The 25,835-nt window shown below is 40.0% G+C and overlaps 1 protein-coding gene across 3 annotated transcripts in view; it reads left to right on the top strand.

Moving 5' to 3' along the window:
• Positions 1-19,774: 19,774 nt before the first annotated feature.
• VPS13B (vacuolar protein sorting 13 homolog B) overlaps positions 19,775-25,835 on the top strand; it is a gene marked incomplete at both ends in the record, with an annotated part of 689,491 nt that continues 683,430 nt past the window's right edge. For all 3 annotated transcript variants that reach the window (XM_080693506.1, XM_080693505.1, XM_080693507.1), the window contains one exon: positions 19,775-19,921. In XM_080693506.1, the coding sequence (XP_080549632.1) occupies positions 19,775-19,921 (147 nt within the window). The remainder of the gene's footprint in view (positions 19,922-25,835) is intronic.

Genomic DNA, 25,835 nt, shown 5'->3' with positions numbered 1-25,835 from the left:
TGTGTGTGTGTGTGTGGTACTGGGAGTGGAACCCAGGGGCTTTTCTACCCCTAGGCTACACTCTCAGACTTATTTTACACTTTATTTGGAAACAGGCTCTCACTAGGTTGCTGAGAGCCTCACTAAGTAGCTGAGGCTGGCTTTGAACCTGGTGCAATCCTCCTGTCTAGCCTCCCAAGTGCAGGATTACAAGTGTGCACTACCATGCCTGGCATCATCATCATCATCATCATCATCATCATTATTATACTGGGGATAGAACCCAGGGGTATTCTACCTCTGAGCTACACCCCCAGCCCTATTTTTTTTTCCTTTATTTTGAAACGGGGTCTCACTGAGTTGCAAAGGGCCTCACTAAGTAGCTGAGGTTGGCCACGAACTGCGATCCTCCCATCTCAGCCTCCCAAATGCCGGGATTACAAGCGTGCGCCACAACACCTGGCTTCTTTTCCTTATTAAATCATGTCCCAGACACTAAGGAAAAATGAGATTTCCCTAAGTTCCTAACCTTTTATAGTCTAGCAAACAAGTATAATTTTTTTTATATATGTAATTTTTTTAAAAAAGTATCATGAGTCAGATATACAAAGAAACAAAATAAAGGAAATGAGAAGTCATCATAATACACTCAAAGCAGAGAAAGACATTGCTAGGTGATGAGCAAGAATAGGAATGAAGATGGGCATAGTGGAGCATGCCTGAAATCACAGTACTTGGGAGGCTGAGACAGGAGGATTGCAGATATGAGGACAGCCTCAGCAACTTCGTAAGGCTTTCAGCAAGATTCCGTCTCAAAACAAAAAATAAAATAGGGCAGGGGATATAGGTCAGAGGTAGAATACCCCTGGGTTTAATCCTCAATGCCAGAAAAAAAAAAGAACATGAATGAGAAGCCAAGCATGGTGGTAATTCTTGTACTTGGGAGGCTAAAACAGGATCATCACAGGTTCACTTGAGGTCAGTGTGTAGTAATTTAGCAAGGTCCTGTTCCAAAATAAATTTTAAAAGGGCTGGAGGTAAAATCCCCCTGAATTCAATCACCAGTACAGTGCATGCACACAGATTCATGTATACACATACACACCCACACACCCACACATACACACACATGTACGCTGAACCCCAGTACTTAGAAGTCCGAGACAGGAGGATTGCGGGTTTGTGGCCAGCCTCAGCTACTTAGTGAGGCCCTCTGCAACTTAGACCTTGTTTCAAAATAAATAATAATAATAAAATAAAAAAAAAACAGGGCTAGGGATGTAGCTTGGAGGTAGTATGCTCTGGGTTAAATCCTTAGTACTGTAAAATACTACGACAATGACGACGACAACTAAATAAATAAATGAGGTTAATCTACAAAATAGCTATATATATATATATATATATATATATATATATATATATATACAGGATTTTTAGGGGGAGCAACCAGTTGGCCATTAACACTATTACTCTTTCTAAAGGTCCAGGCAAATACATGATTTGAATAGTTGTATTCTCCTGCTCTTAGTCTTTTTCACTAGGCATTTAGATGACTTAAATATAGATTAAAACTTGACTCAACACTTCTTTTTATTTTTACTTTTTTATTTTTATGTGGATTATATTGAAAATGGCATACATTCAGGCTGTGCTTGTGCTTGGTGCCCTCTTCCACCTGCTGCCTCCCCTTTCTCCCCCTCCCAACAATGAGTGTCCAGGTTGACCATGCTATATTCATACTTTTACACATATTCAAATGTAGCTCCTTCATTAATCAACCTCAGCCTTCTTCCTCTCCTATCCTTCCTTTCTAGCTTTGCTGAGGTTTCCCCTGCATTTTCTGAAGTCCCTCTGGTATCCCCAATACTCCCTAGTTTGGGCATATTAGAGAAAACATATATGTCCCTTCTCTTTCAGTGCTTGGCTGATCTCACTTAACATAATGTTCTCCAGCCTTTCCATCTTCTTGCGAATGACATGATTTTTTCTTTATTGCTGAGTAAAATTCCATCGTGTGTATTTCCCATAATTTTGCAATCCATTCATCTGTTGATGGAGACCGAGGTTGGTTCCATATTTTGGCTATTACTACAGTAACATATGCATAGCAGCCCCTTTGGAAAGATGCCCAGGATTGGTAGAGCTGGATCATATGGTGGATCTATTCCCAGTTTTCTAAGGAATCTCCACACTGATTTCCATAATGGCCGAACTAGTTTGCACTCCCACCAACAGTGTAAAAGAGTTCCTCTTTCCCCACATCCTCACCAGCATTTGTTGTTATTTGACTTTTTTATGCTTGCCACTCTGATTGGGGTTAGATGCAAGCAGGAGGCATCACAATCCCTAACTTCAAATTATACTACAGAGCAATAGAAGTAAAAACAGCATGGTATTGGCACAACAACAGTCATACATACCAATGGGACAGAAGAGGAGATACAGAAAAAAACCCTCACACATCTATAGTCAATTGATCTTTGACAAAGGGGCCAAACTCATACACTGGAGAAAAGACAGCCTTTTTAACAAATGGTGCTGGGAGAACTGGCTATCCCTTTGCAGAACGATGGAACTAAATCCTCGCCTCTCACCATGCACAGGAATCAATTCGAGATGGATCAAAGACTTGAAACTAGACCAGGGACTGTGAAGTTATTAGAGGAGGGCATAGGCTCAACACTCCAACATACAGGCACAGACAGTAACTTTCTCAACAAGACCTCCAAAGCACAGGAAATTAAAGCAAGAATTAACAAGTGGGATGGCATCAAACTAAAAAGTTTCTTCTCATCAAATGAAACCATCAAGAACCTAAAGAGAAAGCCTACAGAATGGGAGAAGATCTTTACCAGCCACCACTCTGATAGAGGACTAATATCCAGAATATACAAAGAGCTCAAAAGACTCTACTCTAGCAAAACAAATAACCCAATCAAGAAATGGGCCACTGAATTGAATAGACACTTCACAAAAGAAGAGATACAAATGGCCAATAGATACATGAAAAAATGTTCAACATCATTAGCCATCAGGGAGATGCAAATCAAAACTATGCTGAGACTCAACACTTCTAATTAAACTACTGCTTTCCAATATCCCACCACAAGCTATAAAAGCAACTCTAAGGGCTGGTAAGTAGAATAATATAGTCAGATAAAGGGATCTTGAATATCATGTCTGCAAGAAAATATTGTGCTTGTCACAAATGCAGACTGTTGGGCTCTACATCTGCATTAAGGTTTGGGAATCAATTATCTAGTCAAATTCTTTCACATGTCAGGTGAGAAAATAATATGAAGGCAAGTGATTTGGCCTACGTGACAGTCAGAGGCAGAAACTGGACTCAGATTTGATCCAGTCTGGACTCCCAGGCTAGAAGTTTTTCAACTAAGAGTAGTTTGTATTTATTTGTAAATTCCCAATAGACCTCAATGAAAAGGGAATTTATTTGAACTCTTTGTTCCTTGACATTCCCCAAAGATTTAATACCAATAATTTACCATTAATGGGCTCTCAGTACTTGCTAAGTGAGCTGTTGCTTTCAAATTTAGGGAATATTAACTATGGAAGTTTGTGGACAAGGGTGTTTTGTTATCTTGCTTTCATACCACACCCCTCTCCACAATAAAGACATGCACTCTCACTTATCAACAGGAACATATACTCATTTTTCTCAAATCACAAGAGACAATAATAAAAAGCAAATGGAAACCCAGCTACTAGTGTTAAACAAGAATATCCCACCCTCTAGAACAACATACCATATGGCATTTCCCTACCTTGCTCAGTATTTAACCCAACAATTTATTGCTAGGCTTCTTGGCAGCAAGCTGTGCGAGCTGAAGTGGAATCTGATTGAGGTGAGTTAATTAATGTGGTGGCAGCTTGGAATGTTGTCCAGCTGCCAGTGAGAATGATGTTTGTTTGCCTTTGGCCCAAGTGTGAAATGGCTCGCTGTTGATTTCAGAAGTGTGAGTGTACATTTTTATATCTCACACGAATGAATACATTTTTTGTATCCTACACATTTGGGGAAATGCTACAATTTATTGGGTAATGTTATTTACCACTTGTGTGGCAGAAAGAGAAAGGTGGAATTTTTGTCCCAGAGGTTGACTTTGCATCTGTAGGAAAAGCAAAAGCAGGTGGCATATAGACCCATGAACCATCTGAAATTAGCTCATCTAGCCTCCGGTTTTAAAGAATGGCTTTAAGAAGGAGGTAAGCAAGGGTTTTGAACCAGGAAAAAAAATAGAACTCTTTGAAGGATGAGAGGATTTTGAAGCAAGAAATGGTTTTAAACTCTTCTTAAAAGGAATGGCTTTTCGGTTTACTATTGACTTACTTGTATGATTTTTTTTTCTTTTCACCAAACACAACCTCCTACTGAAGAAATTACCTCACTTTGCAATCTTCTTATCCTATCAATAAGTAATAACATTGATTTCTGAGATGCGTTTCTGGTGGTCCAGGTACTATGTCATTTTGACTGGTTGTTGCTGACCTATGTGGGGAGTTCTTCAATGAGAGCAGTCAGTGACTGACACTAAACCCACAAAAGTCAAAGTACATTTGAAGGGTGTCAAGTATCATTGTCCTTCTATTTTTTCTATGTATTATTCTATTAATGTAAATTGCCTTGGCCAAAACTTACTTTAGTAGATTAAGGAAACGGGTACCTAAAATTATAATGTTTAAACACATTTCTTTAATTCCATCTCTTTTGTGTGTGGCACCGGGAATTGAACCAAGGGGCATTCTACCTTCAAGATATACCCCCAGACCTATTTTATTCTTTATTTTGAAACGGGGTCTCAATGAGTTGTGGAAAAACCTCATTAAGTTTCTGAGACTGGCCAAGAACTTATGATCCTCCTTTCTCATCCTCCCAAGTACTGGGATTACAAGCATGTGCCACCACACCCAGCATTAATTCCACTGTTTTTTTTTTTTTAATCAAAATACACTAAAACTAAAGATGATTGCAGGAGATGTAAGAGCAAAAATAACACAAAGAAAAGTTTGCAAACCAAATAGTACCAAAAAACAAACTCTCTCTCTTTCAAGAAGGGCTCTCCTGTGTTGTTGAGGTTGGCCATGAACTTAAAAGTTCAAGCTATTCTCCTGCCTCAACCCTCTGAGCATCTGAGTCTACAGGCGTGCATCAGTATGCTCAGCACCAGAACTCCTTTTTGGTGATCAAAAGATTTCTTTAAATTTTGATGTTGACATAAGAATATTTGGAGTATACTGAACAAAATTAGTTTGTCACAGCAAACATCTAGTAAAAACAACATTTTAAATGTAGAAGTTTATGGAGAAAGCACTTATAATTCCTACCTACTAAAAGCTTTATCCCCCTCCCTCCCACACACACACCCTGGTGCTGGGGTTTAAACCCAGGGGCATTCTATCTTTGAGTTATCTCCAGAACCCTATTTTTAATTTATTTTTTATTGGTACATTGTAATCATACATCTTAATGAGATACAAGATGGTTGAGGCATACATGCACACATCACCCAATTAGCCCTTATCCATGCTTGGCTTAGTGATTGACTTCCTTTTTTATATATAAAAACCAAAAAACAAACAAACAAACAAAAAAAACCCAGGGTCTTGCTGAGCTGCTGAAGCTAGCCTTGAACCTGTGATCCTTCTGTCTCAGGTTCCTAAGTACTGGAATTACAGGTGTGCACCACCATTTCTGGCTTACTAAAAGCATTTAATCAAGAATCAAGAAGATTCTAAATTTTATTCAAATATGTAAGAGGTGCTTTGAGGTTTAGACATCTTTTAGTGGAAGTTGGAAATAGGTAATTTTGTTGGCCACAAACTAAATAATAGAATACAATGTTCCCCTACCCAGGGATTTGGAATAATATTATTTATAATGCTTTCTCTCTCTCTCTTTTTTTTTTTTTCCTCAAGAAAGTGAAGCCATGCCGGGCGTGGTGGCACACGCTTGTAATCCCTGCGCTTAGGAAGCGGAGACAGGAGGATTGCGCAGGTTCGAAGCCAGCTGCACTGGCTTACGAGACCCTGTTTCCAAAAACAAAAAAGTATAAAATAGGTATGGGAGTGTAGCCCACAGGTAGAAGGGCTTCCAGGAACCCCAGTACCACCAAAAAAAAAAAAAAAAAAAAAAAAAAAAAAGAAAGAAAAAAAGAAAAGAAAGTGAAGCCAAGTGTGGTGGTGCACGCATGCTTGTAATCCCAGTACTTGGGAGGCTGAGACAGGAGGATCGCACAAGTTTGAAGCCAGTCTCAGCTACTTAGTGAGGGAGGTTCTCAGCAATGTAGTGAGACCCTGTTTCCAAATAAAATATAAAGTAGGTCTGGGAGTATAGCCTGGAGGTAGAAAGCCCCTGGGTTCCATCTCCAATACAATAAAAAAGGCTTTAATAAAAATTAAAACTGAAATAAAAGTACATTAAAAACTGATATGAATGAAATAAAAAATAAATATAAAATAAATAAAAACAAAAAGTATATTAAAACTGATATGAATGAAATAAATAAGATCAGCAAAGTCACTAAAATTGATGAATAAAACCTACATTAAGGGTGAGGGAATGGGGTATGTTTGACTCCATCACCCTGGACTTCATCAAGATGCATGTTTACAATGCACCAATATATTTACATAAAAATAAAAAATACAATGCCTTTTGTATGCTAAAAACTTTTAGTAATAACTATTATTATTATATATAAAGTGTATAGTTAAGCCGGGCGTGGTGGCGCATGCTTGTAATACCCGCACTTGGGAGGCGGAGACAGGAGGATCGCGAAGGTTCAAAGCCAGTCACGCTGGCTTAAGAGACCCTGTTTCCAAATAAAAATATAAAATAAGTCTGGGAGTATAGCCCGGAGGTAGAAAGGTTTCCAGGAACCCCAGTACCACCACCACCAAAAAAAAAAAAAAAAAAAAAGCATATAGTTATTTCTGATTAGTTTATTATTTTCCTAAGGTAATTTCAAGTATGACTAAGTCATTCTCATTCTGGGCCTACATTTCACATAAAAAGTAACAAACAAATCCTGGTAAATGTTATTTTACTCTGAAAATTATAGGGTTATCAGAACCTCATCCTTGCAGATCAAGAGTAAGTAAGAGTAAGTAAGCCCAAGAGTTATTTGTATTACTATCATATTGAAGAATAAATCAAACATTTTAATTTAATGTATACCCTCTGGGGGTCTCATAAGATCAGACAGATTTCTGAGGGTAAACTTCTATATAAGAAATCTTTTTATTATTATTATTTTTTGGTGGTACTGGGGTCCCTGGAAGCCCTTCTACCTTAGGGATACACTCCCAGACCTATTTTATATTTTGTATTTGGAAACAGGGTCTCTTAAAGCCAGTGCGGCTGGCTTCGAACCTGTGCGATCCTCCTGTCTCCGCCTCCAAAGCGTGGGGATTACAAGCGTGCGCCACCACGCCTGGCTATATAAGAAATCTTATCACAGATTTATAAGAACAAACTTCTATAACTTATTTAGTTGTTTTTGTGAAAGAAAATTTAACTCAATTTAGCATTATTAGGCAAAATATTTTTTCCTCAAAAATCTTCTGTTGTTAGCCGGGTGTGGTGGCATATACTTGTAATTCCAGTGCTTAGGAGGCTAAGACATTGCAGGTTTGTGACCAGCCTCAGCTACGTTGTAGTGAGGCTCTCTGCAACTTAGACCCCGTTTCAAAAAATAAAGAGTAAAAAATAAGGCTGGGGGTGTAGCTCAGAGATAGAATGCCCCTGGGTTCAATCCCTGGGCATTATATAGCCAACTGTATCTATATTAAGCAAAACATGATTTCAATATGTATTTTTAAAGTTTTTCATTAGTTTTATTATAAATGTAATGTGCATTTCTTTTTAGTTGCAGTGAAATTCACATAAGACTGAATTCCCGGGGCATTCTACCTCTGAGTGACTCCCTAGGCCAATTAATTAATTAATTAGTTAATTTATTTTACTATACTAGGTATTGAATCCAGGGCACTCTGCCTGTGAGAAATACTCCTTGCCCTATTTTATTTTGTTATTTTGAAACAGGGCCTCACTAAGTTATCATACACTACTGGCCTTGAACCTGCCTGGACCTTTTTAAAAAAAATTTTTTTTTTTCAGTACTGGGATGGAACCCAGGGGCATTCTACCTATGAGCTACACCCCAGCCCTATTTTTTTTTTTATTATTCTTTATTTTGAAACAGGGTCTCACTGAGTTGCAAAGGGCCTCAATAAGTAGTAGCTAAGGCTGTCCTTGAACCGCGATCCTCCTGTCTCAGCCTCCCAACTACTGGGATTACAAGTGTGCGCCACCACGCCGGGGTTTAATTTTTATTTTGAAACAGGTTCCCACTAAATTGCTGAGGGTCTTTCTAAATTGCTAAGGCTGGCCTCAAACCTGCCATCCTCCACCTGTAATCTTCTTAACTATGGGGATTACAGGTGTGTGCCACCAGGATGTCTAAATTAACCATTTCAAAGCACACAAATCAGTGGTCCTTATGACATTAACAATGTGACAACCACTATCTTTATATATTTAGTATCACTTCCTGTCTCTCCTCCTCCTCCAGTGCCTCCCCCTCATCAATCTTTTCTCTCTGTGGAAAGATAAAATACGTTACCTTTTGAACTGTTATATTTCTTAATAAACTGGCTCTTGCATCACTGTAAAATGTGCTTCTTTGTCTCTTTCTTGTAACAACCTTTGACTTTAAGTCTGTTTTGTGTTAGTACACTCAGTAGGCTTTCTGTTGGTTACTACTTGCATGGAATATCTTTTTCCATTTTTTACACTCAACCTATTTGTGCCTGTGGATCTTATAGTATGTGGATTTATTGTTTAAAAATTTCATTTTTCAGCCGGGCGTGGTGGCGCACGCTTGTAATCCCCGCGCTTGGGAGGCAGAGACAGGAGGATCGCGCAGGTTCGAAGCCAGCCGAGCGCGCTGGCTTAGGAGACCCTGTTCCCAAAAATAAAATGTAAAAATAGGTCTGGGAGTGTAGCCCGGAGGTAGAAGGGCTTCCAGGAACCCCAGTACCACCAAAAAAAAAAAAAAAAAAAAATTCATTTTAAAGCCAGACGTGGTGGCACACACTTGTAATCTCAACATTTGGGAGGCTGAAACAGGAGTATCCGGGTTCAAAGACAACTTCATCTAGTTAGTGAGGCCTTTTGCAATTCAGAGAGACCCCTGTCATAAAAAATAAAGAATGAAAAATAGGACTGGGGGTGTAGCTCAGAGGTGGAATGCCCCTGACAATCATCCCCAGTATTGAAAAAGAAAGAAAGAAAGAACAAACAAACATTCTACCCATCTGTGCCATTTGTGAGTTTGATACATTTACATTTAAGGTCGTTACTGATAAAGATAAATTTACTCTTGCCATTTTTGCAGTTTGTTGTCCATACCTTAAGTATTTTTTAATCCTCAATTTCTCTAATTTTGCCCCCCTTTTTTTTCTTTTGCAATATTGGGGATGGAACCCAGGGCCATTCTATCTATCTCTGAGCTACACCCTTAGCCCTATTTTTTATTCTTTATTTTGAAACAGGGTCTCACTGAGTTGCAAAGGGCCTAAGTAGCTGAGGCTGTCCGCGAACTGAGGTCCTCCTGTCTTAGCCTCCCAAATGCTGGGATTATAAGCCTGCACCATCATGCCCGGCTTGCCTTTGTTTTTAATTGTATCCTTTGATTTCTTGCCATTTCTTTTTATATATTTTGATTTTATTTTCTTCAGGGTTACCCTGGGAATTATATTTTAATCTTAAATTTATAACATTGTAGTTTGAATTTATACCAGCTTACCATTAACAGCATACAAACACTGCTTTTATACACCTTTCTCTCCCTACTTTATGTTGTCACAAATTATATCTTTATGCATTATTGTCCATTAACATAGAGTTATAATTACTGTTTAATGGTTTGTCTTATAAGATGCACAGGAAACACAAAGTTTTAAACTAAAAATACCATAATGCCATGACTTTTCTTCTGTGATCACCTCTTCCAGAAGCCTCTATTCCTCACGTGGCTTTCAGTTAATGTCAAGGGTCAATTCATTGCCCCATGAGGAATCCCCTTTAGCTTTGTTAAGGGCTGACCCTCTAATGACAAACTCCTCCAACTTTGGTTTATCTGACACTGTTTTAATTCTTCCTTCACTTTTGAAGGAGAATTTTGCTTAGATATAGTAATATTGACTTTTTACTTTTCTTTTAGAAATTTGTGTTATCCAGCGGGCGTGGTGGCGCACACTTGTAATCCCAGCAATCGGGAGTCTGAAACTGGAGGATCGCAGTTCGCAGACAGCTTCAGCTACTTAGTGAGGCCCTCCGCAACTTTGTGAGACCCTGTTTCAAAGTAAAGAATAAAAAATAGGGCAGGGGATGTGGCTCGGAGGTAAAATGCCCCGGGGTTCCATCCCCAGACCCACAAAAAAAAAAAAAAAAAAAAAAGAAAGAAAGAAAGAAAAAGAAAAAAAAAGAAATTTGTGTTATCCTACTGCCTTCTGGTCTCTATCTATTAATCTTATTAAGGAACATTGTACATATCACCCTTTTCTCTTACTGCTTTCAAGATTCTCCCTTTTTAGCTGGGTGTGGTGGTACACACTTGTAATCCAGTACTTGGGAGGCTGAAACAGGAGGATCGCAAGGTCATGGCCAGCCTCAGCTACTTAGTGAGGGCCTACAAAATTTAGTGAAAACTTTTATCAAAAATAAAGAATAAAGCTGGGCGTGATGGCGCAGGATTGCGGTTCATGGACAGCCTTATCTACTTAGGCTCTACAACTCAGTGAGACCCGGTTTCAAAATAAAGAATAAAATATAGGGCGGGGAGTGTGGCTCGGAGGTCGAATGCCCCTGGGTTCCATACCCAGACCTGCAAAATAAATAAATAAATAAATAAATAAATAAATAAATAAAAATAAAAAATAAAAATAAATAAATAGAGCTTCCGCCCCAGCAGCCATTGACTAGCGGCCGCCCTGGCTCTGAGCTACCCCATGGCCGTGGGCCTCAACAAGGGCCACAAGGTGACCAAGAACGTGAGCAAGCCGAGGCACAGCCGCCGTCACGGGCGCCTCACCAAGCACACCAAGTTTGTGCGAGACTTGATCCGCGAGGTGTGGGGCTTTGTGCCCTACCAGGGCCGCGCCCTGGAGCTGCTCAAGGTCTCCAAGGACAAGCGGGCCCTCAAGTTCATCAAGAAAAGGGTGGGCGGGGCGTGGTGGCACACGCTTGTAATCCCAGCATTCGGGAACCTGAGACTGGAGGATCGTGGTTCGCAGGCAGCCTCAGCTACTTAGTGAGGCCCTCTGCAACTCAGTGAGACCCGGTTTCAAAATAAAGAATAAAAAATAGGGCAGGGGGGTGTAGCTCGGAGGTCAAATGCCCCTGAGTTCCATCTCCAGACCCACAAAAAAAAAAAAAAAAAAAAAAAGGAAAGGGTGGGCACGCACATCCATGCCAAGAGGGAGCATGAAGGGCTGAGCAGTGTCTTGCCCCTCAGAGGCAGAATGCCCTTGGGTTTAATCCTTAGTAATGAAAAAAAAATTCGATTCTGTTTTTTTTTTTTTTTAACAGTTATTACTATAATGTGTTGTTTTGGTTACAATGTCTTTACAGTGGATCCTACCTGTAGTTTGGTGAGTTTCTTGAATGAGTAGATTCATGTCTTTTATTATATCTGGGGCATTTTTAGCCATTCATTTCTTTTAGTATTCTTCTGTCCTCTCTCTTGTCTAGATCTCCCATAACTATGGTGGACTTTTTAATGTTCCACAAGTGCCTTTGGCTATGTTAATTTTTTCATTATGTTTTCTTTACTCAAATCTGCTGTTCTAAAAATTTTAATTTCAGCTATTGTATATCTCCAGTATCTGGGTGCGCGCGCGCGTGTGTGTGTGTGTGTGTGTGTGTGTGTGTGTGTGTGTTACTAGGGATTAAACCCTGAGGCATTCTACTTTCAAGCCCTTTTTTTATTTTTTTGTTTTCAAACAGGGTCTTGCTTGGTTGCTGAGAAATCTCACTAAGTTGCTGCAGCTGGTCTTGAATCTGCGATCCCCCTGTCTCAGCCTAAGTACTCATATTACTGGAGAGATACCAGTAGAATGGTGGAAAGAGATTTGGGGAGGGGAAAAGGGAGAACTGATGAAGACAGTTCAAACAACCTTATGTTCCTTTGTGAAGCTATCAATACCAATTTCAATATTATGAACAGGGAGGAGAAGAAGCAGGGTAGGATCTACAAGGAATCCTTTAGTGCCATATCTATAAATGTGCATATGTATATGTACATATATAATATATATATGCTATACTTATTTTGTTACTTATGTTTTTCTCAGTGTTATATTTCTCAGATTTATTTATTTATTTATTTATTTTGCAGTACCAGGGATGGAATCCATGGGTATCACACTTCTGAGCTACACCCCCAGCCCTATTTTGTAATTTTTTTTTTTTATATTTGCAACAGGTTCTCAGTGAGTTGCAAAGGACCTTGCTAAGTAGCTGAGGCTGTCCACAAACAGTGATCCTCCAGTCTCAGCCTCCCAAATGCTAGGATTACAAGCATGTACCAGCACAGCCAGCTCCCAGCTGCAATTTTAATGTTCTAGAAATCACAAAGTTGAATTAAGTTTAGCTCAGGTCTGTTATCTATCTACCTATGTATTATATAGAGTAATGCTTCCTGCTATAACACATAAACCTCCAAATCTCAAAAACGTAGACAGCAGTGATTTCTTAGTCACATAAAATCCTAATGGATATTACTAAAGTTTGTGCACCTATTGGGTATGATTGTGTGTGTGTGTGTGTGTGCATTACTGGGGTTCCTGGAAACCCTTCTACCTCCAGGCTACACTCCCAGACCTATTTTATATTTTATTTGGAAACAGGGTCTCTTAAGCCAGCGCGGCTGGCTTTGAACCTGCACAATCCTCCTGTCTCCGCCTCCCAAGCGCGTGGATTACAAGCATGCGCCACCATGCCTGGCTCGGCTATGATTTTTAGTCTTCTAATTTTTGCCCTTGGTAGTTCCTTGATCCCAGAGTCCTCTGTATCCTTTTTTCAGCTTGGTGATGCAGGAAAGAGTACGCTGTCACAGGGAAGGTTTTTATGAGGCAGGCCTGTGCTTGGATCATTTCTGTCCACATTCGAATGGTCAGACCACAGTTATTTGATAACACTTATAAGGGCCTGAATAATAATCTAGTTATGTACACAGAAAGAATGTTGAAATCACTCACTGCCATCATCTATTAGTCACCACATAACATACATGGTGCCTGTCTGTATTCCATAATACACTATACATAAAAGAAAACTAAAAAAGGAGTTTTTCTCTACCTTTTCAACCTTTTAAATACTACTGAAATATTTTAAAACTTCACCTGGAGATTTCTGGTCTGGCCTGTAAGGAGTTTAGAAGTTGTCTTTCTATCCTAACAAAAGCCTGTTGACCACCAGGTGTGGTGGCGCACACTGATAATCCAGTATTTGAGAGGCTGAAACAGGAGGACTGCAGTTCATTGCCAACCTCAGCTACTTAGGCCTTCCACAACTTAGTGAGACTCTGTTTCAAAGAAAGACTAATACAAAAAAAAAAAAAAAAATAGGGCTGGGGGTGTAGCTCAGGACTGAAAAAAATAAAAAATAAAAAGAAAGAGAAAAAGAAAAACCCTGTTGAATGAACTAAAAAACCAACAACAGCTTCTTAGATCCATCAGAGAAATTAAGTCACAGCGCAAACCACTGTCCCCCAAACTGAGAGACAGGTGATTACAGATAATTGCAGTGTATCAGAATCAAAACTCCACTGGAACAAGTGCCAGGAATACCTAAACTGACAAATCGCTTGAGGCTCAGGGTAGACAATCAGAATTATAAACTCCAGGAGGTCCCAGTCATGGGAGGGTCCCCACCTTCTTATCCTTCATGTGAATTTTACCTCCAGAACTTCTACCTGGTTCTTTGAGTATGGTAGAAAAATGTCCATGTACTTCTTGCAGGGGAAAGGGGAAAGCAACCATTCATTTTGAAGGAAGTTACAATATTCCTTCTTAACAAGGTCTGTTCACAGGAGAAATTAGTTTACCAGAGCCTGAACTGCTGGTTTTATTTTTTTTCCTTTTCTTTTAAAATCAGAGTCCAACTGATCCAGGGGTAGGAAACAGCTAAGCCCAGCTTCAAGACTGATCCTACTCACAGGACTTCAGAACATTTCCCCTCCCTCCCATCCTACCACACTACTAAAGGGCCATTATCTGCAATTCCTTTTACTTGGCATAGTATGTCCTTCTTTCAAGAAAAAAAAAAAAAAACATGACATATTAAAAGGCATAAAGTATAGTTTGAAGAGAATAACTAGCACCAGAACCAGAGTCAGATATAGCAGGAATGTTAGAATTATTAGGCCAGGATGTGTGTGTGTGTGTGTGTGTGTGTGTGTGTGTGTGTGTTAGTGGAAATTAAACCCAGGGGCATTCTACCACTAAGCTACATTTCCAGCCCTATTTTATACTTTATTTTTAAAAATTTTATTGGTGCATTGGAGTCATACATCTCGATGAAGTTCAGAGTGTAGAGACACACATGCACTCAGCACTTGTTTAGCCCTCCCCCCTTCTTCCCATGTTCAGCATAGTGATCATATATTTTATTATTATATTACTTTTTTTTTTTTTTTGTAGTACTGGGGATGGAACCCAGGGGCATTCTACCTCTGAGCTACACCACCAGCCCTATATTTTATTCTTAATTTTGAAGCAGGGTCTCACTGAATTGCAAAGGGTCTCACTAAGTAGTTGAGGCTAGCCGGGAACTGGGATCATCCTGTCTCAGCCTCACAAATGCTGGGGTTATATATTTTATTTTTGAAATAGGGTCTTGCTAAGTTGTTGAGGCTATCCTTGAATTTGTAAACCTTCTATCTCATTCTTTCAAGTACTGAGATTACAGGCATGGGCCACCATGCCTGACTTCAAACTAGGAATTTGAGGAAACTGATTTATATGCATAAGGATTTAATGGAAAAGTAAACAACATGTAAAAACAGTTGACTAGTGTAAGCAAAGAGATTGAAATTCTATAAAACAACAAAAAAGAAATTTTAGAGATTAAAATAAAACTGAAACAGAAGAAATTGAGTTAAAACCTTTCCAAAGCAGGGAAAAAAAAAAAAAAAGGATTGGAGGGGTTCACTCTTTTATTAAATGCTTATGGAATAAGTTATACCACTTCTGTACAATCCCTTTCAGAAGATAGGAGGGAGAATACTTCACTTTCTAAGGCATCCTATGAAGCCAGCTTTATGGTAATGCCAAAACCAGATACAAACATGCTAAGAAAACTATAAACCATCTCATGAGTATAGATGCAAAGTTCCTCAACAAAATATTTAGCAAATCAATTCCAACCATATATAAAAGTACACCAGACTGTCATGGTTGAATTTTAAATGTCCCCAGAAGGCTGTCTGTTGAGGACTTGCTCACCAGCCTGTGGCACTGTTGGGAGGTGATGGGATCTCTAAGAGGTGGGTCAAGTGGAGGGAAATCATTGAGGTGAGCCCTAGAAGGAGATAGTGGCCCTTTTCTCTTTCTCTGCTTCCATGAGGTAAGCAGCTCTTCCCCACCATATATTCCCTGCCACAATGTTCTTCCTTGCCACAGGCCCAAAAACAATGGAGCCAAATGACTATGAACTGAAACCAACTTCTGAAACTGTGAGGCAAAAAAGCCTTTTCTTCTTTTAAGTTGATTATCTTAGGCATTTTATTACAGTACCAAAAAGCTGACTAACACAAGGACCAAGTAAGATTTATCCCAGGTATGCAAGCCTGGTCCAACATACAAAAGTCAATTAATATAATCCATTATTATCAACAAGGTAAAGAAAACAAAATCACATGGTCATTATCAATAGATGCAGAGAAACCACTTGACAAAATCCAGCTACCAATAGAAAAGGAATTTTTCTATCAGCCAGCTAGCAATAGAAAAGGAATTTCCTCAATTTGTAGAGTACTTTGCAAAAATCCTACAACAAATAACACTTAACTGTGAGAAACTTGACAAGTTTCTTATTAAAACCAAAAAGTAAAGCCTATTTCTGTATCAATGTGCTTCAAAGTCTCCTAGAGGAGACTTGAAAAAAATTTTGTGGGGCAAAATCTTATAATAAAAAGACATAGTCAAGGTGTAGTGGTGCACGCTTGTAATCCCAGTCCTTGGGAGGCTTGAGACAGGAAGATAGCAGGTTTGCAGCCAGCCTGAGCTACTTAGTGAGTCCCTCCACAACTTAGTGAGATCCTGTTTCAAAATAAAGAATAAAAAATCATAAAGAATAATAAATTGAGTGGCTTCAATACCCAGTACCATAAATAAATAAATAAACTGGGAGTGGTGGCACACACTTGTAATCCCCCGTACTTGGGAGGCTGAGACAGGAGGATCACACAGGTTCAAAGCCAGCCTCAGCTACTTAATGAGGCTCTCAACAACTTAGTGAGACCCTGTTTTCAAATAAAAATATAACATAGGTCTGGGAGTATAGCCCAGAGGTAGAAAGCCCCTGGGTTCCACCCCCAGTACAAAAATATATGGTGTGTGGGGGTGTGTTTTATATATATATATATATATATATATATATATATATATATATACACACACACACACACACACACACACACACACACATACATATGATGGTATGAGATTTGAGAAAAGCTGCCCACTTGGCATTTTAAAAAACATGAACATTGAAACATACTAGTAAAAAATAAACAGCAAACAATGGAACACAGGTGAAAACTACTAATTTTTTTCAGTGCTAAAAACAGAACCCAGAATGTATTAATTTTTGATACTTAAAAACAAATAGCAGTCAGGCACCATGGCACAGACCTGTTCTAGCACTTCAAAGGCAGAGATAGTAGGATTACAAATTTGAGGCTAGCTTCAGCAACTTAGTGAGATCCTGTTTCAAAATAAAAAGTACGGCTGGGGTTTTAGCTCATAGGTAAAATGTCCCTAGGTTCAATCCTGGTAGCAAAACAAAACACACCCAAAAAACAAAACCATATATATATATATATATATATATATATATATATATATATATATATATACATATATACATATACATACATACATACACATACATACATACATACAAATATATATATTGCTTTTGTTATCTCCAGGAGAAAAAAAATGGCATGCTAAAACAAAACAAAAAATGTTTAAAATTCCATTTCTTTCTTTTTTTGTGGTTCTGGGGATGGAACCCAGGGATATTCTACCCCTGAGGCACCCCCAGCCCTATTTTTTATTCTTGTATTTTGAAACAGGGTCTTACTGAGTTGCAAAGGGCCTCACTGAGTAGTTGAGGCTGCCTCCTGACTCAGCCTCCCGAATGCTGGGATTACAGGCATGTGCCACCATGCCTGGCTCAATGTGTTTCTATTTGCTTGAATGTCTCAGTAACAGATCTACTGCTACTTATTTTAAATATCCTGCTAATTTATCCCAATAGTGTTTTTATTTATTGCCATATAATAAAACTAGGCCTTTTATTTCTCTAGAAATGTGACAAGTTCCTGTTGTAGACCACTGGGAGTTTCTCTACAATTAGTGAAACCATTTTCTTCATATTAAAACCTGTCAGTCATGGCTTCCACCTGTTTACTTTTCAAGTGAAGCAGATAACTAAAAAATTACTCTATTTGGCTAATTTAGCCAATTTTCATAATGCTCAAATTGTCTGAGTTATTCATCAGGCTTTTGTAAGAGAGCAGCTGCTCTGAATTAGCAATTGGAGGCTGCTGCTGCTGCTGCTGCTGCTGCTCTGTGTGTGTGTGTGTGTGTGTGTGTGTGTGTGTGTGTGACTTAATTCATTATTTTTGTTAACAAAATAAATCCAAACACCTCAGCATCCTCATTTAATTATTTTCTACTGAAGTCACTAAAATTTTTTCAAGAAACAGTAATGTTTTGAATGTCAGGAAATAGCTTTAGGCAAAAGCAGATATTAAATAGCTTTACAAGGTAGTATTTTCAAAATGCAATGATAGGTGTTTGCTTCAGAGATCATAAAAAGTGAGAAGCTAGTAAAAAACGAAAAAGTAGGCAGCATATCATATTCTATTCCTATAAGCCCAGTGTATATTTTGCGAGTTAACTACTTGTGTTTCTCGTCTTTGTTTGCAAGCTGCTACAAGGAAAAGTAACATTTTATACATTATTAGCGTTTATACATTGTATTTTTTTTGAGATACTTGGCATTAAACTCAGCGTTTATACATTGTATTTTTTGTGATACCTGGGATTAAACTCAGCGTTCATACATTTTTTTTTTTTTTGTGGCATTTGGGATTAAACTCAGAGGCATTCTGCCTCCGAGCCACACCCCCATCTATTTTTATTTATTTTTGTTTTCAAACAGGGTCTCACTACGTTGCTGAGAACCTTGTTACATTGCTGAGGCCTAATACTGGGATTAAAGGTGTGCACTACCACGTTTAGCTCCATACATTGCATTTTACACATTCGTTATAGGCTTAAATCCTACACGGACCCTTAAACCCCCTAATTAATTCCCTAACAGTTATTTTCACTTTTTCTCAGCCTCTCTTTTCCTTCTTCATCTTTATATTCCCGCAGCTTTTCTGAACTCTTATCACACTGCATGTCTTGGACCATGCATCCTCCATTCCCCGCACCTGCATCTGCAAACCTGGGTACATTTCCCCAGTGCTTCGGGAGAGTAACAAACACCGGGGGCCTTGTTGACGCGCCCGACACAAACGACTCCTCCAAGGTTCTACAGCCGAATTCTTTCCGTTTCCACACCCACCCTTCCTCCGGCTATAAACCTGGGGTCTAGGTGTAAGTCCCCTCTTTTGTCCAGGTACCCGCGGCCTATTCCCACTGCCCTGGGCCCACTGAGCCGAAGCTCCTGGGGCCGCTCCCGCGGCTCCCAAGGGGCTCAGCGAGTCCGCTTTCCGGCGGGCGGCGGCGGGCCGGGCTCCTCGTCGGGGCCGGCCGCCCGGGGCTGCCCTCCGCCGGGACCGCCGCCGGCCCGGCCGCTCCGCGCAGCGCCACTTCCGGGTCCCCGGTGTCGCCCCTTTACGGGTCCGCCCCCTCCCTCGGCTCTGCGAGAGCGTCGTCCCCACCGCGAGCCGGCCGGAGCCGCGGCGCAGGAGAGCCGCGCGCCCGAGCTCTCGGAGCGGACGCCCGAGCGGCCTCGGCGGCCTGGGGCGGCGGCGCGGGAGCCGAGCGGCGGCGGCGGCCGCGCACCCGGAAGTGGCGCCGCGGAGGAGCCGCGCGGCCGCGGGCGGGCGCCAGGTGCCGGGGCGGGCGTGAGGGGCGGCGGGTGGCTGGGGTGCGGCGGCCGCGGCGGCGCGGGAGCCGGCGGCGCTCGAGGTCGGGCTCTCGGCCGCAGATCCGGCTGGGTTCCGGGAGGCGAGGGCCCGGCGCGGTGGCGGGCTGGAGGCGGGCGCGCCGCCGGGAGCCCCGGTCCTCGGCACGCCGGTCCTCCCCTGCGCCGCGGGGCGTCGTGGCCGGGGAGGGAGGGAGCCCGCGCCGCCGCGGGGTTTCCTGCGGCTGGGAGGAGGCGGGCGGCCGCGCTCTGGCCTTTCCAGCCCCTTCCCGAGAAAAGGTTTTTTTTTTTTTTCCCCTGCCTTGCACCGTCGCGCTCAGTTCTGACGTTCTTGCCTTTGCTCCTTTCAGATCTGACTTGGACTCCTCACCTTAAAAGATGCTGGAGTCATATGTAACTCCAATTTTAATGAGCTATGTGAATCGCTATATCAAGAACTTAAAGCCTTCGGATCTACAGCTTTCACTATGGGGCGGAGACGTGGTTCTCAGCAAACTCGAGTTAAAGTTAGATGTGCTGGAACAGGTAAGCCGTGCAGCTGTCATTGACTGGAAACGTTTCACTTGTTTAGACTTTATGATATAAAAATGGCATTTTCTGAAAATGTATTTTGGACTCCCCTGAAGCCAGAAACTTTATTTTACAGACTTTTTTATATGGTTTTTTTTTCCTAGCCGGGCGTGGTGACGCATGCTTGTAATCCCCGCGCTTGGGAGGCTGAGACAGGAGGATCGCACAGGTTCGAAGCCAGCCTCAGCTACTTTGTGAGGCTTTCAGCAACTTAGTGAGACCCTGTTTCCAAATAAAATAGAAAAAAGGTCCGGGAGTATAGCCCGGAGGTAGAAAGCCTCTGGGTTCCACTCCTAGTACCACCAAAAAAAAAAAAAAACAAAGAAAAAAAAAGTTTTTTTTTTTTCTCAGTGAGGGTTTATTTAGTAAATAGGATTTCCCAAAGTTTCTTCTACCTATAGGAAAACCATTTTGGTGTTCTTGGTAGAATTGTTCAACCTGTCTACTCAGTTCTCAAGCATTACCAAGTATGTTAATGCACGTTGTGGGGCAGTGTAAGAGTCTGAAAGACAGCAAGGTCAGATCTTGAGGAAAGTTCTCTTTTTCTAGGAAAGATGACATTGCCCATGACATCTTCAGAGAATTGAATAAACTAATATTGAGAATGTTGGTAAAATTGGAAATTTATTAATAGCTTTTTAGTTTCTTTTAACATGGAATGATCTGATGCAAATGAATGGTAATTCATAGTTTACATTTATTTTATTTAGCACATTGGTAACATATGTTAAGCAATTCTGTTATGCTTGAGGATACACAATATCTGGAAGCTCAAGAGTTAGAGACCAATTACTTAATGGAAGACAATCTGATGGTGGTGGTTATCAATAATTTTTATATTTCACTGCTGCCTCTGTTACTGAATAATCTAGAGTTAACCCCAAGAAATTTGGCTTCTTCCTCAAGGTTAATTTGATGTCTTAATATTTCCACTATAACTTTTTTTTTTGCTGTGTGTGATTAAACCTAGGGGCATTTTACCTCTGAGCTATGCCCCTGGCCTATTTTTTTTTTTTTTTTTTGGAAACAGGGTCTCACTAGATTGCTGAGAGACTTGATACATTGCTGATGCTGTCCTGAACCCTCCTATCTTAGCCTCACAAGTATTGGGGATTACAGGTGTGCACCACCACACCTAGGTTCATTTTAACTTTTTTAATTAGCACAAATTCCAAGTAACACCTCATTTTAAAAATATGTATGCACCTGTGCAACTATCAGCATCTTCAAATACTCCAAAGGCTCTCCTGTGTCCCTTTGTAATCAATACTCCTGCTCTTAAAATAAGTGACTGCTAATCTGACATCTCTCAAGAGAGATAAATTTTATCTGTTTTTGAGCCTAAACTAAATGGGAATCATTTGTCTGGCTTTTATTTAACATTATGGCTGAGATTAAAATATTGTCCTGTGATATTCCATTTATATAAAGATTCCATGATTTTCTTACCTTTTTTTCTATTAGTTGAATTATTTGAGTTGTTTGTACCTTTGGCTGTTACAGAGATGCTTCTATGAACATTCTTATACATGTATTTTTTTTTCAGTACTGGGGATGGAACCCAGGGGCATTCTATTTCCAAGCTATACCTCTGTCCTATTTTTTATTCTTTATTATGAAATAGGGTCTCACTGAGTTGCAGAGGGTCTTACTAAGTAGCTGAGGCTGACTGCGAACCACAGCCCTCCTGTCTCAGTCTCCCAAATGCTCTTACATGTATTTGTGTGTGTGTGTGTGTTTGTGTGTGTGTTACTGGGAGTGGAACCCAGGGGCTTTTTCTACCTCCTGGCTAAACTACCAGACCTATTTTATACTTTATTTGGGTCTAAGTTATTTGGTCTCACTAAGTTGCTGAGAGCCTCACTGGGTAGCTGAGGCTGGCTTCAAACCTGTGCAATCCTCCTGTTTCAGCCTCCCAAGCACTGGGATTACAAGCGTGCACCACCACGCCTGGCTCATACATGTATTTTGATGGACATAAATATTAATTTCTCTTAGGAGTATACCTAGGAGATAGGTATACTTTAGCTTTAATATATGCTCCCAAACAGTTTTCTTTCTTTCTTTTCTTTTCTTTTTTTTTTTTTTTTCTTGTGGTACTGGGGTTCCTGGAAGCCCTTCTACCTCTGGGCTACACTCCCAGGCCTATTATATACTTTTTTATTTTTGGAAACAGGGTCTCTTAAGCCTGCGGCTGGCTTCAAACCTGCGCGATCCTCCTGTCTCCACCTCCCAAGTGTGGGGTTACAAGCATGCGCCACCATGACAGGCCTCCCAAACAGTTTTCCAAAGTAGTTGTATCAATTTACAGTTTCATTAACAATACATGAGAGTTCCAGTTATTTTACATTTTTACCATTACTTGGTATGTTTTAATTTTAGTCTTCCTGGTGGGTATGTACTGGTGATATCTCATTGTAATTTTTTTTCATATCCCTGTCTGAAAATAATGAACACTTTTTCATATGCTTACTGGCCATCTGAATACTCTCTTTTGTAAATTCTCTTAAGTTTTTTTGGGTTCTGGGGATTGAACCCAAGGGTGCTTTTCCGCTGAGCTACATCTCCAGCCCTTTTTATTTTTGTTTTGAGCCAAAGTTCTTACTGAGTTGCTGAGGTTAGCCCTCAACTTGCAATCCTCCTCAGCTCTTGAGTAGCTGGTATTACAGTCCTACACCAACATGCCTGACAAATGATTTGCTTTTTTTGAGGAAAAAAATTGAGTTTTCTGTATTTGCCATTTTCTTATTGATGGCTTGGAGTTCTTTTCTATTTTCCTTTTCTGGAAATTGAATCCAGATCCTCATGCATGCTAAGCACTTACCCTACCATTGAGCTATACCCCAATCCCATGGGAGGTCTTTATATTTTGGAAGTGATTTTTTTTTTTTTTGCTAGATTTATGTTTTGTAATATTTTCTCTATTTGTGGCTTGGCTTTTGACTGTCTTAAAGGTGTGTGTGTGTGTGTGTGTGTGTGTGTTACTTGAGCTGAAACCCAGGGGCATTCTACCTCTGAGCTATACCTCCAGCCCTATTTTTTATTCTTTTATTTTGAAATAGGGTCTCACTAGGTTACAGAGGGCCTCACTAAGTAGCTGAGGCTGTAAATGAACCTGGGATCCTCCTGTCTCATCCTCCCATGTAACGGGATTATAAGCGTGCACCACCACGCCCGGCTTAAAGGAATCTTGATGAACAGAAGTTTGTAATTTTATTAAAGTCTTGTGTATCAATATTTTAAGGCTAGGGGTTTGCATGTCTTAATTAAGAAACCTTTGCCTTTTTTTTTTTTTTTTGGTGTGGTACTGGGGGATAGAACCTTGGGTGGGCTACACCCCCAGCCCTATTTTATAATTCATTTGGAAATAGGTTCTCACTAAGTTGCTGAGAGCCTCACTAAGTAGATGAGCCAGGCTTCGAATCTCTGTGATCCTTCTGTCTCAGCCTCCCAAGGATTACAAGTGTGCACCACCACGCCCGGCTCTTTTCTGTTTTTGATGTACACAATCATATCATCTGTAAATAGTGACAGTTTTATATCTTTGTATACACTGCTTGTACTTTCTCTTTTTGTCTTAGCTATTGCCCTGGATAGGACCTGTTACACAGTGTGGAGTAGAGGTTATGAGAATAGACATTCTTTTTTGTTTCCAACTTCATTGGGAACTAAATATTATACTATTGTGTATGTTAGCTGTGAACACCCTTTATTGGGTTAAAGAAATTCTCTTCTATTCCTAGTTTTCAGTGAATTTAAAAAATATTAAATATGTGTGGAATTGTAAACTTACATTTTTTTATTTTTTTTTGCGGCTGAGCTATACCTCCAGCCCTATTTTTTAGTCTTTACTTTTGAAACAGGGTCTCACTAAGTTGTGGGAAGTCTTACTAAGTAGCTGTGTTTGGCTGCAAATATGAGCTCTTCCTGTCTCAGTCTCCCAAGTACTACAGAGATTAAAAGTGTGGACCACCATGCCTATCTTACACTGAATTTTTATGGGCCCAGCACACTTCCGCTGCACCACTCTACTTTCAACACTGAATTTTTAAATGTTAAACTAACCTTGGGTTCCTGGAATAAACCTCAGTTGCTATGTGTTACCCTTTTTTACATATGGTTGCCTTTTATTTGTTAAATTTTTTTTAGTTTTGTTGTACTTATGCTTATAAGTGATATTGGCTTCCATCTTTGGCTGCTCTGAATATGCGGTATGTACTTAGGCATACACATCTCTCTTTGAGACCTTGCTTTTAGCACTATTCACAATAGCCAAAAGATGGAAGTAACCCAGGTGTCCATTGATGGGTGAATAATGTGAACAACAATAGAATATTATATAGCCTTCAAAATGAAGGAAATATTCATTGTTTCTACTGAAAAAGTTTGCCTACTCCTCCTCTTAGTTGCTCTATTTAAAGGTATAATTTTTGTTGTTGTTTATTTTGAAGTTGCCTGTGTAAAAACAAAATGTCTGGGATCTGTGGTGAAGTTCTCTTTCCATTCCTGACACTGGTGATTTATATTTTCTTCATTATTGCTAGGATGTTTTCATTTTTATTGACTTTTTTTTTTTTTTTGGTGGTACTGGGGTTCCTGGAAGCCCTTCTACCTCTGGGCTACACTCCCAGACCTATTTTTACATTTTTTAAAATTTGGAAACAGGGTCTCCTAAGCCAGCGTGCGTGGCTGGCTTCAAACCTGTGCGATCCTCCTGTCTCTGCCTCCCAAGCGCGGGGATTACAAGCGTGCGCCACCACGCCCGGCCTTGACATTTTAAAAGAACTAATTGTGTTAGCTTTTGGTGCTGTGACTAAAATACATGACAAGAACAGCTTAGAGGAGGAAGGATTTATTTTAGCTCAGTTTCAGAGGTTCAATTTCATGGGTAGCAGGATCCATTGCTCTGGGCCTGAGGTAAGGCAGAGGGTGTGGTGAAGGAAAGCTGCACACATCCTGGCAGCCAGGAAGCAGAGTGAGGAAGGAGTCCGGGAAAAGAAAAACCCTTCCAGGGCAAAACTCCAGGAACCCACTTCCTCTAAGTAGGTCCCACCTCCCAGAAGTCCATAATTCAGTCATTATCTAAAACCTCTGAATGGTCCCTTCACTAGGGACCGTGTTTTCAACATGAGACTTTGGGGAATATTTGGGACCCAAACCCTGACATTAGCTTTTGCTTTCATTGTTAGTTGTATATTGTATTTCTGCTTTCTTTGTCATTTGTTTTTTAATTTTTATGCTTTGAATATGATTTAATATTCTACTTTTTAGCTTTCTGAGGTAAAAAGTTAGATTATTGATTTTCTTTAGCCTTTTTTACTCAAATATATACATTTATGTTATAAATATTTCTCTCACCAAATGCTTGGCTCTATCACAGAATTTTATGTTATATTTTCATTCAGTTAAAAAAAATTGTAATTTCCATTTTGATTTCTTTGTTCAATATGTTATTCAGAAGTATATTACCTAATTTCCAATCATTTGGGGGATTTTCTAATTATCTTTCTGTTATTGATGTTTAATTGAATTCACCAGTGGTCAGCATATTCTCCAAATGATTCCAATCCATTAAAATTTATGACTCAGTGAATGTTCTATTTTTATAACTATTCCATGTAAAATTGGTAAAGAAAGTATATTCTGTAGTTGTTGCTGTAGTGTTCTAGAAATGGTCTGTTACTTCAAGTTACATGTTAGAGTTTTTCAAATCTTCTAAGTCTGTATGGATTCTCAATGTTTGCTTATTCTGTCAACCAAATAGGAGAGTTGTGTTGATGTCTTTGATTTTGGATGTGTCCACTTCTCTTTTTTTTTAAAAAGGTTTCTCATCTTTCACTTTATATATCCTTTTTCTTAATTCTTTAGG

The sequence above is a fragment of the Muscardinus avellanarius genome, assembly GCF_963383645.1.
Source record: "Muscardinus avellanarius genome assembly, chromosome: 4".
Taxonomy (NCBI): Eukaryota; Metazoa; Chordata; class Mammalia; order Rodentia; family Gliridae; genus Muscardinus; species Muscardinus avellanarius.
The sequence above is the reverse complement of the archived record's forward strand: the minus strand, read 5'-3'. Positions and strand labels throughout refer to the sequence as shown.